The sequence below is a fragment of the Oncorhynchus mykiss genome, chromosome 18 (assembly GCF_057628025.1).
Source record: "Oncorhynchus mykiss isolate SJ-2025 chromosome 18, ASM5762802v1, whole genome shotgun sequence".
NCBI classification, from domain to species: domain Eukaryota; kingdom Metazoa; phylum Chordata; class Actinopteri; order Salmoniformes; family Salmonidae; genus Oncorhynchus; species Oncorhynchus mykiss.
In genome coordinates, this window is record NC_143039.1 from 43,706,373 (window position 1) to 43,719,174 (window position 12,802).

The 12,802-nt window shown below is 42.2% G+C and overlaps 1 protein-coding gene across 2 annotated transcripts in view; it reads right to left on the reverse strand.

Moving 5' to 3' along the window:
• LOC110496103 (SKI2 homolog, superkiller viralicidic activity 2-like) overlaps positions 1-12,802 on the reverse strand; it is a 52,986-nt gene that overhangs the window by 35,699 nt on the left and 4,485 nt on the right. For both annotated transcript variants that reach the window (XM_036952631.2, XM_036952629.2), the window contains exons 4-16: positions 10,675-10,792; positions 10,350-10,467; positions 9,237-9,311; positions 8,880-8,933; positions 7,434-7,597; positions 7,140-7,301; positions 6,754-6,899; positions 6,379-6,525; positions 3,127-3,211; positions 2,901-3,007; positions 2,422-2,568; positions 2,207-2,303; positions 1,794-2,006 (exon numbers count right to left, since the gene is read on the reverse strand). In XM_036952631.2, coding sequence (XP_036808526.2) covers positions 1,794-2,006; positions 2,207-2,303; positions 2,422-2,568; positions 2,901-3,007; positions 3,127-3,211; positions 6,379-6,525; positions 6,754-6,899; positions 7,140-7,301; positions 7,434-7,597; positions 8,880-8,933; positions 9,237-9,311; positions 10,350-10,467; positions 10,675-10,792 — 1,633 coding nt within the window. The remainder of the gene's footprint in view (positions 1-1,793; positions 2,007-2,206; positions 2,304-2,421; positions 2,569-2,900; positions 3,008-3,126; positions 3,212-6,378; positions 6,526-6,753; positions 6,900-7,139; positions 7,302-7,433; positions 7,598-8,879; positions 8,934-9,236; positions 9,312-10,349; positions 10,468-10,674; positions 10,793-12,802) is intronic.

Consider the following 12,802-nt stretch of genomic DNA (forward strand, 5'->3'; position numbering starts at 1 on the left):
TTTTGTTCATATAATTTAAAAAGCACTAGGTGTAGGCAAAACCATAGGCAAATAGATAAACTGTGATATACCTAAGGAGTTAATCAGGGTGATTTTTCCACAAATAGACAGCTATCGTCCTTTCCATGGTAGCAAGATCGTATCTATTTTTGCTAACTTTCTATAAATATGTATTGGACTGAGAATTTCTTTCTTTTGGGATTTGTATACCGAGTATGTCCACATCTCCTTCAGACCATTTAATTGGTAAACTACATGGTAATGTAAAATGTGAATTTTTTAGTGATCCAATACGTAATATGGTACATTTATCAGAATTTGGTTTTAATCCAGAGAGGATAGCAAAAGTATCTAGATCCTCTAAGAGGCCGTGGAGAGACTCCAATTGTGGTTTTAAAAGAAAACATTAATCATCAGCGTACAATGACACCTTAGTTTTTAAGCCACGGATTTCTAATCCCTTAATATTATTGTTTGATCTAATCTTAGCAGCTAACTTTTCGATGGCAATAATAAACAGATATGCCGATAGTGGACCACCTTGTTTAACTCCTCTTGACAGTTTAAACCTTTCTGAGATGTAGACATTATTTACTATATTACACCTAGGGTTACTATACCTAACTTTAACCCATTTTATAAGAGATTCCCTAAAATTGAAATATTCTAGGCATTTATATATAAACTCCAGTCATACTTTATCAAAAGCCTTTTCAAAATCAGCTATGAAAACCAGGCCTGGTGTCCCCGATATTTCATAGTGTTCTATTGTTTCCAGTACTTGTCTTATATTATCTCCAATGTATCGTCCATGTAAAAAACCTGTCTGATTAGGATGAATAATATCTGACAATACTTTTTTAATTCTATGTGCCAAGCATTTTGCTAGGATTTTTGTATCACAACACTGAAGTGTAAGAGGTTCAGACTGGATCTTTATATATACCACTTGGGTCCTGTTTCAGTAATAATGATATCAGACCTTCTTGTTGCGTGTCTGATAATCTACCATTTATATAGGAGTGGTTAAAACAAGCCAATAATGGTCCTTTGAGTATACCAAAAAAAGTTTTGTATACTTCCACTAGTATGCCATCCAACCCTGGAGTTTTCCCATCCTTAAAGGCCCCAATTACCTCAAGCAGTTCCTCCTCAGTAATTTGGCCTTCACTTGAGTCTTTCTGTACAGATATACATTTTTTACATCATTATTAGGAAAAAAATCCATACAATTAGTTTCAGTTAGTGGAGATGGAGGAGCCTGAAATGAAAACATATTCTTAAAGTACTTTACTTCCTCTTTCAAAATATAATTTGATGAATCCTGCGTGACTCCATCATTTGTAACAAGTTTTAATACATTTTCTTTGGTAGCATTTCTATATTGAAGATTGAAAAAGAATTTGGTGCATTTTTCCCCATATTCCATCCAGTTCGCTTTATTATTATAATATATTACACGAGATCTTTCTTGAATAAATTCCTCCATTTCTTTTTGTTTTTCCTTTAACTTATTCTGTGCCTCTATAGTACTGTTTTTATTGCTATCTAACTGTACTGTTAGTCCTTCAATTTCAATGGACTCTTTTGATCTAAATTGCTTTTGTGTTAGAGATGAGTACTGAATTGCATTGCCTCTAAAGGCACATTTAAAAGTGTCCCATACAGTAAGGGGATGTGCTGTACCTATGTTATGTCTGAAAAAGTCAGTTATAACATGGGTACACTTGATAAGCAGGTCTTAGTTCTTCCAGACATTGAAGAAAACCGGTCCCAGCAAGAGTGCACCCTACCTGGGGCAGCTGGCGGTCCCCTCCCCTGAGGCGGCTCAGGCTCTTCTGGAAGAAGGAGTGGATGTCGCTCTTCTCCCCCGAGCTGGTGAGGTCCATGGAGGCTAGAGAGCGGGCGTTGTCGTCGCAGCGCGTCCTGGAGAAGGTGAACGCCACGACGGGGGTCTGCTGGCGCTGGGACAGGAAGTGGAGGAGGGAAAGCCACACCGCCCGGTCCTGGTGGAGAGATGGAGAGAGGGATGAGAAAATAGAGAGGGAAAGAGTAAAGAAATTATACAGAGAGAAGATGGCCAATGGCGAAATGGCAAAGTGGAGAAGATGTTCAAAGACTGACAGATGTGCTTCCATGAGGATGAATGAGTGACAGAGAGGGTAAGGGGGACAGAGACAGAGAGAGTAGGTGTGATATTCTGTACCTGGTTGGGTGTAGTCTTCTGAGATGCATTTTTCGTCCCAAAGGACTGGGCGTGTTTACTGGTGCGTTCCTTTTTGGCATCTATTGCAGAATAGTACCTTAAAAACAAAGAAAACACCAACGGTTGGTATCAAACATTTTTGTTTTATCGGCCCAAGTCTAATGACAACCCTAACATATCCATGAGCCCAGGTGTGTGTGTGTGCGTGTACGTACCCTTTGGTTTGGAAGTTGCCTGTAGGGTCCAGCAGTAGGAACATCTCTTTCTGGGTCTTGGTACTGTTGCCTGTGTACAGGTAGTGCTCCAGAGGCACAGGTCTCTTCGCTGTGCTGATCACATAGATGTGCTTCTTCTTAATGCGCCTGGAGAGGAGAGAGGAAGGGAGCGGAGAAATTGAAGCAACCATACACAGCTCTGACGTCATTCCATTTATATACTAGAGGCCAAGCACAACATTGAACACTATAAAAGCACCATACCGTGACGGCTATTACTGCACTTTAACTAGGACCAGGAGTTGTTTTGAACCACGTGACTTAAACAAGAAATACTCTGGGCCCTAGATATAGCCTAGAATTAGGGTCCAGAATTAGGGTCAAGAAAGCGTGCATGGTTTAACAGTGTCTTTGCGTACATACATGCTTTGGGTATGGTGTTGACAGGTGTTGACAGTAGGCAATAGTTGACAACGTACCCGATCCACTCACTGAACTCCACAGCGTTGGGGACAGTGGCACTCAGCAGAATAATGCTGACGTGGTCAGGTAACATGATCAGAACCTCCTCCCACACCACTCCTCTCTAAGAGGGAGAGAAAGACAGAAGGGGAAGGAAAGAAAACGGGAGAATGAGATTTAGTGACACGTGACTGACTGAAACAGTGAGAGGGGAAGGTTTTGACAGCGAGGCTTCTCTGTTACCTCAGCATCATTGATGTAGTGAACTTCGTCAAAGATCACCCACTCTAAATCTCTGATGACCTCTGAACCGTTATAGAGCATGGACCTACGAGAGAGGGAGATAGAATATGTTAGTCAAGCTGATGTGTCGGCCTACATGACTGAGTGTATCTCGATGTATAACCATGGTATGCGTTCAGTTAGAATGTTAGACAGTATAAAAACAGTGTTCCATAGGGTTAATGTGTGACATCACGTGTAATGTTATATGTACAGTTGAAGTCGGAAGTTTACAAACACCTTAGCCAAATACATTTAAACTCAGTTTTTAAATTCCTAACACTTAATCCTAGTCCAAATTCAATGTCTTAGGTCAGTTAGGATCCCTACTATATTTTAAGAATGTGAAATGTCAGAATAATAGTAGAGAGAATGATTTATTTAAGCTTTTATTTTTTTCATCACATTCCCTGTGGGTCAGAAGTTTACATACACCCAATTAGTATTTGGTAGCATTGCCTTTAAATTGTTTGACTTGGGTCAAACATTTGGGTAGCCTTCCACAAGCTTCCCACAATAGGTTGAGTGAATTTTGGCCCATTCCTCCTGATAGAGCTGGTTTAACGGAGTCAGGTTTGTAGGCCTCCTTGCTCGCACACACTTTTTCAGATCTGCCCACAAATTGTCTATGGGACTGAGGTCAGGGCTTTGTGATGGCCACTCCAATACCTTGACGTTGTTGTCCTTAAGCCATTTTGCCACAACTTTGAAAGTATTGTCCATTTGGAAGACCCATTTGCGACCAAGCTTTAACTTCCTGATTGATGTCTTGAGATGTTGCTTCAATATATCCACATAATTTAATCCTTCCTCACAATGCCATATATTTTGTGAAGTGCACCAGTCCCTCCTGCAGCAAAGCACCCCCAAAACATGATGCTGCCACCCCCGTTCTTCACGGTTGGGATGGTGTTCTTCGGCTTGCAAGCCTCCCCCCTTTTCCTCCAAACATAACAATGGTCATTATGGCCAAACAGTTCATTTTTGTTTCATCAGACCAGAAGACATTTCTCCAAAAAGTACGATCTTTGTCCCCATGTGCAGTTGCAAACTGTAGTCTGGCTTTTTTTATGGCGGTTTTGGAGCAGTGGCTTCTTCCTTGCTGAGCGGCCTTTCAGGTTATGTCGATGTAGGACTTGTTTTACTGTGGATATCGATACTTTTGTACCTGTTTACTCCAGCATCTTCACAAAGTCCTTTGCTGTTGTTCTGGGATTGATTTGCAGTTTTCGCACCAAAGTACTTTCATCTCTAGGAGACAGAACGCGTCTCCTTCCTGAGCGGTATGATGGCTGTGTGGTCCCATGGTGTTTATACTTGCGTACTATTGCTTGTACAGATGAACGTGGTACCTTCAGGCGTTTGGAAATTGCTCCCAAGGATGAACCAGACATGTGGAGGTCTACAATTTTTGGCTGATATCTTTTGATTTTCCCATGATGTCAAGCAAAGAGTCACTGAGTTTGATGGTAGGCCTTGAAATACATCCACATGTACACCTCCAATTGACTCAAATGTCGTCAATTAGCCTATCAGAAGCTTCATGCACAAAGTAGATGTCCTAACCGACTTGCCAAAACTATAGTTTGTTAACAAGAAATTTGTGGAGTGGTTGAAAAAATAGTTTTAATGACTAACCTAAGCGTACGCAAACTTCTAACTTAAACTATATACGGTGCATTCAGAAAAGATTCAGACCCCTTCCCCACATTTTGTAACGTTACAGCATTATTCTAAAATGGATTAAATCAATCTACACACAATACCCCATAATAGCAAAATGAAAACAGGTTTTTAGACATTTTTGCAAATGTACTACAAATAAAAAACAAAAATGTGTTATTTACTGTACATAAGTATTCAGACCCTTTGCAATGAGATACAAAATTGAGCTCGGGTGCATCTTGTTTCCATTGATCATCCATGAGATGTTTCTACAACTTGATTGAGTCCACCTGTGGTCATTTCAATTGATTGGACATGATTTGGGAAGGAACACGCATAATGTCCCACAGTTGACAGTGCATGTCAGAGCAAAAACCAAGACATGAAGTCGAAGGAATTGGCAGGAGATCTCCGAGACAAGATTTTGTCGGAGCACAGATCTGGAGAAAAGTACCAAAACATTTCTGCAGTATTGAAGGTCCAAGAACACAGAGGCCTCCATCATTCTTATATGCAAGAAGTTTGGAACCACCAAGACCCTTCCTAGAGCTGGCCACCCGGCCAAACTGAGCAATTGGGGGAGAAGGGCCTTGGTCAAGGAGTTCCTCTATTTAGATGGGATAACCTTCCAGAAGGATAACCATCTCAGCAGCACTCCACCAATCAGGCCTTTATGGTAGAGTGGTCAGATGGAAGCCATTCCTCAGTAAAAGGCGCGACAGCCCGCTTAGAGTTTGCCAAAAGGAACCTAAAGGACTCTCAGACCATGAGAAACAAGACTCTCTGGTCTGATGAAACCAAGATTTTACTTTTTGCCCTGAATGCCAAACGTCATGTCTGGAGGAAACCAGGCACCGCTCATCAACTGGCCAATACCATCCCTACGGTGAAGCATGGTGTTGGCAGCATCATTCTGTAGGGATGTTTTTCAGCGGCAGGGACAGGGAGACTAGTCAGGATCGGGGTAAAGATGAGCGGAGCAAAGTCCAGAGAGAACCTTGAAGAAAACCTGCTCTAGAGTACTCAGGATCTCAGACTGGTACGAAGGTACACCTTCCAACAGGAAAACAACTCTAAGCACACAGCCAAGACAACATAGCAGTGGCTTCGGGAATGTCCTTGAGTGGCCCAGCCAGAGCCCAGACTTGAACCCGATCAAACATATCTGGACAAACCTGAAAATAGCTGTGCAGCGACATTCCCCATTAAACCTGACAGAGGTTGAGAGGATCTGCAAACAAGAATGTGAGAAACTCCCCAAATACATATATGCCAAGAAGACTTGAGACTGTAATTGCTGCCAAAGGTGCATCAACAAAGTACTGAGTAACAGGTCTGAATACTTATGTAAATGTTATATTTGTGTATTTTATTTACAATTTAAAAAACTGTTTTTGCTTTATCATTATGGAGTAGGGTGTGTAGATTGATATGGAAAAAAACTATTTTATCAATTTTAGAATAAGGCTGTACTGTAACAAAATGTGGGAAAAGTGAAGGGGTCTGAATACTTTCTGAATGCACTGTATGGTGTATATATTACATCACCTCAATATCTCAGTGGTCATGATGAGACAGGAGGCTTCAGGACTCAGCTGGACATCCCCAGTCAGCAGCCCCACATCCCCAAAGGTGGTCTTGAAGTCCCGGAACTTCTGATTGGACAGCGCCTTGATGGGGGAGGTGTAGATGGTCCTATCAGAGGGTGCAAACACATGGAGATTAGATGCACCATGTTGTAATTGGCTGTGATGGGCACAACATGGAAAACCAGGAACAAGTCGATTTCCTTTTCATCAATTTCAATGATACAGGTCATAAAATCAGTCATTTGTATAAATCTGAAAAATCACATATTTTTACATATTTTTATTGTTGGATTAGAGATTTTAGAGAGCATGTCAAACATGTAAATACACACACCTGGTCATGTGTTTTTGTGAGAGAGCTATGGCGTATTCTGCCACCACGGTTTTGCCTGCTGATGTGTGAGCTGCCACAAACACAGACTCATGGGCCTCCAGCCTCAACACTGCCTGTTTCTGGAACGTGTCCAACTCAAAGGGATACTGGGAGAGGTGGGGTTCACATTAGTATTGTGGAATGAACAAGGCTCTATACCAATAAAGGAATAGAGTGTAATAATGTCATAAAACTATAAAACTAAACCCTGCAATATTTGTAGGTATCAGGTAATGTCAATAAACAGGCTTCTTTAATCTACATGGGACTAATAAACACATTGGTCATCGACATATTCAACTACATCTACCAAACCACCAACATATTTTGTCATTACATCACAGTACCTTGAAGGCAGGGTTGGGGATGCGTTTGTAGAAGTCATCGCAAGGGGAGGTGATGTCTACTGGGATAGCCCATCTTTTCCTCTCCTCGTGGCCCTCTCCTGGTTTGGTCGTTCCTCCATCTTTCTTCTCTGTCGAGGTGGTCCCAGGTATAGAGGGAGAGTCCTACAGGAGGAAATAAACAACCACCTTTAAGTATATGAACATAACAAACAGAAGCTAAGTTAAGAGGGGAAACGACATTTTATATGTAGATTTTATTCATCAATGAACAGAAAAAAAGTATTTATTTAATACCTTGATCCCCAGGTCTTCCAGGCTGTTGGTTCTGGGTAGTTTTGGAGCATCTCCGCTTCCAAGTCCTTTCTCTTTCTCCTCTGCCTCAGGCTGGGAGTCTACGATGTCGTCAAAGGTGGATAGGAGGGACAGGAGATTGATTTCTCCCTTTGTGGTTTTGGCATCTACAGAGAGAATTTTAAAAAGGAAGAAAATTATATATTTATTCAAGTTAAGAGGATAACCCTTAGGAACATACACTATATATACGAAGCTACTGTATGTGGACACCCCTTCAAATGAGTGAATTTGACTATTTCAGCCACACCCGTTGCTGACAGGTATATAAAATCGAGCACACAGCCATGCAATCTCCATAGACAAATATTGGCAGTAGAATGGCCTTACTGAAGAGCTCAGTGACTTTCAACATGGCACAGTCATAGGATACCACCTTTCCAACAAGCCAGTTCACCAAATTTCTGCACTGCTAGAGCTGCCCTGGTCAACTGCAAGTGCTGTTATTGTGAAGTAGAAACATCTAAGAGCAACAACGGTTCAGCCGCGAAGTGGTAGGCCACACAAGCTCACAGAATGGAACCGCTGAAGCACGTAGGGCGTAAAAATCATCTGTCCTCGGTTGCAACACTCACTACCGAGTTCCAAACTGCCTCTGGAAGCAACTTCAGCACAATAACTGTTCGTCAGGAGCTTCATATAATGGATTTCCATGGCCGAGCAGCCTCACACAAGTCTAAGATCACCATGCGGATTGCCAAACATCGGCTTCCTTTGGACTATGGAGCAGTGGAAACGCGTTTTCTGGAGTGAATCATGCTTAACCGTCTGACGGAAGAATCTGGGTTTGGCGGATGTCAGGAGAACGCTACCTGCCCTAATGCGTAGCGCTTACAGTAAAGTTCGGTGGAGGAGGAATAGGTCTGGGGCCTATTTTTCATAGTTCGGGCGAGGTCCCTTAGTTCCAGTGAAGGGAAATCTTAACGCTACAGCATAAAATGACATTTTAGAAGATTCTGTGCTTCCAACTTTGTGGCAACAGTTTGTTGAAGGCCCTTTCTTGTTTCAGCATGACAATGCCCCTGTGAATAAAGTGAGGTCCATACATAAATGGTTTGTCGAGATCGGTGTGGAAGAACTTGACTGGCCTGCAGAGCCCTGACCTCAACCCCATCAAACACCTTTGGGATGAATTGGAATGCCGACTGCGAGGCAAGCCTAATCGCCTAACATCAGTGCCTGACCTCACTAATGCTCTTGTGGCTGAATGGAAGCAAGTCTCCGCAGCAATGTTCCAACATCCAGTAGAAAGCCTTCCCAGAAGAGGGGAGGCTGTTATAGCAGCAAAGGGGAGACCAACTCCATATTAATGCCCATGATTTTGGAATGAGATGTTCGACGAGCAGGTGTCCACATTCTTTTGTTCATGTAGTGCATGTCCATTCAAACCTTTGTCACTGAAGTCCATCCCAACTTTAAGTCCAGGGGGCGCTGTGAGTAACCCTGGAGTAAAGGGGAAATAGATTTGTTACTTACACAAACATCATGACACAAGCAAGAAACATGTACTCAATCACAAAAAGATGTGTAATCACTTAAATCTGTATTCCCAATTTTTGAAGAGACCCATTTGGTTCCCAGGAACAGCACAGTGTTTGTTATTTCAAAGATCCTTTCATTCTGCATATTCATTGTAAAGTAAGCATCCCGCCTCACACTAACCCGCCTCACTGTGCACAGGCAGCCTTTTGTATGGAAGACCATTGCCCCTCCACCATTTCAACTCCATAATAAAGGTAAATTCACCGTTCTCAAAGTCTATGTCTTCCTCCAGCTCGGATTTCGTCTTGATTTGCTCCAGTGTCAGCTCGTCCATACCACCTATGTAAAACAGATAGAATATAAATATTTCTCTATAATTGACTAAAGGGAAGATTTAACTTAAGACAAATATTTATTATATGTTTCAGAGCCATATATACATATATGAATATATGCTATACATACAAATGTATGTGGACACCCCTTCAAATTTATGGATTCGGCTATTTCAGCCACACCCGTTGCTGACAAGTGTATAAAATCGAGCACACAGCCATGCAATCTCCATAGACAAACATTGGCAATAGAATGGCCTTACTGAAAAGCTCAGTGACTTTCAACGTGGCACAGTCATAGGATGCCACCATTCCAACAAGTCAGTTTGTCAAATTTCTGTCCTACTCGAGCTGCCCCGGTCAACAGTGCTGTTACTGTAAAGAAGAAACGTCTAGGAGCAACAGCGGCTCAGCCGCGAAGTGGAAGGCCATACAAGCTCACAGAACGGGACCGTAAAGTGCTGAAGTGCGTAACAATCATCTGTCCTCGGTTGCAACACTCATTACCGAGTTCCAAACTGCCTCTGGAAGTAACGTCAGCACAATAATTGTTCGGCGGGAGCTTCATGAAAGGGATTTCCATGGCCGGGCACCCGCACACAAGCCTAAGATCACCATGTGCAATGCCAAGAAGTGTTGACTGGACTGGTGTAAAGCTCGCCGCCATTGGACACTGGAGCAGTGGAAATGCCTTCTCTGGAGTGATGGATCACATTTCACCATCTGGCCATCTGATGGATGAATCTGGGTTTGGTGGATGCCAGGAGAGCGTTACCTGCCCAAATGCATAGTGCCAATTGTAAAGTTTGGTGGAGGTGGAATAATGGTCTGGGGCTGTTTTTCATGGTTCAGGCTATGCCCCTTAGTTCCAGTGAAGGGAAACGCTACAGTATACAAAGACGATTCTGTGCTTCCGACATCCAGTGGAAAGCCTTCCCAGAAGAGTGGAGGCTGTTATAGCAGCAAATGGGGGACCAACTCCATATCACTCATTTAGTATATAAGGATCTGATAATATATTTAGGTGAGGACTCAGACCCACCGGGCAGAAAGGGGTAGTTGGTGTTGCTTCCTCTGAGACTCTCAGAGGGATTAGGGTTTGGTGGACGCTGCAGGGACATTGAATTCTTAGCAGAGATGCCTGTGTCCCCCAGTAACACCTGGACAGAGAGTGAGAAGGATATTTAATGACACTGGGTTGTAAAATGTGTAGCAAGTGTATGAAAAGAAGTAGACCTTTTAATAAGATTAATAGATCACTCAGGGAAGTGCTACAATTCTGAATGTTCCCAATGAGTCACATCATGATCATAGTGGCATTATTCGGACACACAGACTAAGACAGCATAGCTGACAATAGCATGTACCTCAGTGAAGTCCAAAAGCATTCCTGTCGTTGGATCTCTGACTACTGAGATGCCAGAGTGGAGAGGAGATGAAGAGCAATGAAGAAGAGAGTCCACACGAACATCTCGCTCAGCCAGCCTAGAGAAAAGCAACAAGTCTGTTACCGCAAATGAATTCTGTGACCATGTGGTACAACAGTATTTCACTACGGGTGAATAGCCTCATCTGGACCACTGAATTCCCCTTAAACACCACTTTCCAAGTGAGATTTATATGGCGTCAAAGAAATAAAAAGTAAACAAGCAAAACCCTAATAAGAAATGTACAGTGTTTCTCTGTGTGCAATAATAGTGTTTAACATGATTTTTGAATGACTACCTCATCTCTGTACCCCACACGTACAATTATCTGTAAGGTCCCTCAGTCAAGCATTGAATTTCAAACATAACAGATTCAACGAAAAAGACCAGAGATGTTTTCCAATGCCTTGAAAAGAAGGACACCTATTAGTAGATGGGTAAAAAAAAATTAAAAGCAGATATTGAATATCCCTTTGAGCATGGTGAAGTTATTAATTACACTTTGGATGATGTATCAATACACCCAGTCACTACAAGGATACAGGCTTCCTTCCTAACTCAGTTGCTGGAGAGGAAGGAAACCGCGCAGGGATTTCACCATGAGGCCAATGGTGACTTTAAAACAGAGTTTAATGGCTGTGATAGGAGAAAACTAAAGATGGATCAACACATTGTAATTACTACACAATATTAACCTAAATGTGTGAAAAAAAAGGAAGTCTGTACAGAATAAAACAATTCCAAAGCATGCATCCTGTTTGCAATATAGCTCTAAAGTAAAACTGCAAAAGTAGCAAAAAGTGGCAAATGTCCTAAATACAAAAGGTTGTTTGTGGCAAATCCAACACAACACATCAATGGTAGGGGCTGCTTCATGCTATGAGTATGCTTGTCATCGGCAAGAACTAGGGAGTTTATGCAGGATAAAAAGAAAACGGAATAGAGCTAAGCACCGGCAAAATTCTAGAGTAAAACCTGGTTCAGTCTGCTTTCCAACAAACACTGGGAGACAAATGCCTCTTTCAGTTATACAATAACCTAAAACACAAGGCCAAAAATATACTGATTGTACAAAACATGAAGAACACTTTCCTAATATTGAGTTAAGAACACCTTCCACTTTTTCCCCCAGAACAGCCTCAATTGTTGACACCAATGCTTCCCACAGTTGTGTCAAGTTGGCTGGATGTCCTTTGAGTGGTGGACCATTCTTGATACACACGGGAAACTGTTGAGTGTGAAAACCAAGGCAGCATTGCAGTTCTTGGCACAAACTGGAGCACCTGGCACCTACTACCATAGCCCGTTCAAAGGCACAAATCTTGTGTCTTGCCAATTCACCCTCTGAATTGCACACATACACAATCCATGTCTCAATTGTCTCAAGGCTTAAAAATCATTATTAAAAATGCATCTACACTGTAGTGATGGGTCGTTCACGAATGAGTCGGCTCTAAGAGATGGCTCTTGTAGGTGAATGTTGGGAGCCGGCTCGCATATCAGAAGTGCTGAATCTATTCATAAAAATAAATACAAATTTAAGATAGGAATAATCAAAAGATTTAAATTAATAGAATTAACTAATTCAAAGAACGAAAAAAATAAATGTAATAATATAGGGCAACAGGAAGAAGAGGGATCAGATGGAGCAGAAGCACCAGTGTCATAAACGTCTGCTGTTTGACGAGAGAGCAACTGGGGATACAGCACGAAGGAATCCCTCAGCAGATGCCATAATGGAAGTCCGATCCTATTTGGAGGAGCCCCTCCTCCTCTGAGCTGGTGGAAGAACAAGACCTCTGTCTACCCACGGCTTACTACAGTCATGACAGGGAGACTCTGCATAGTGGCCACATCCTTTCCCTCTGAGAGGGTCTTCTCGAAAACGGGACAAATAATTACTGAGAGAAGAAACCGCATCAGCCCCTCGAAAGTGAGGCAGCTGGCATTTCTGAATGCAAATCTCTCATAAAAGCAAAGTATGGTCAGCATTGCTGTGTGCTGCTGGTTATAACATGGCAATAAAGGAGAGAGAGAGAAAAGAGGGACCAGTTTAATGTTTTAAGTG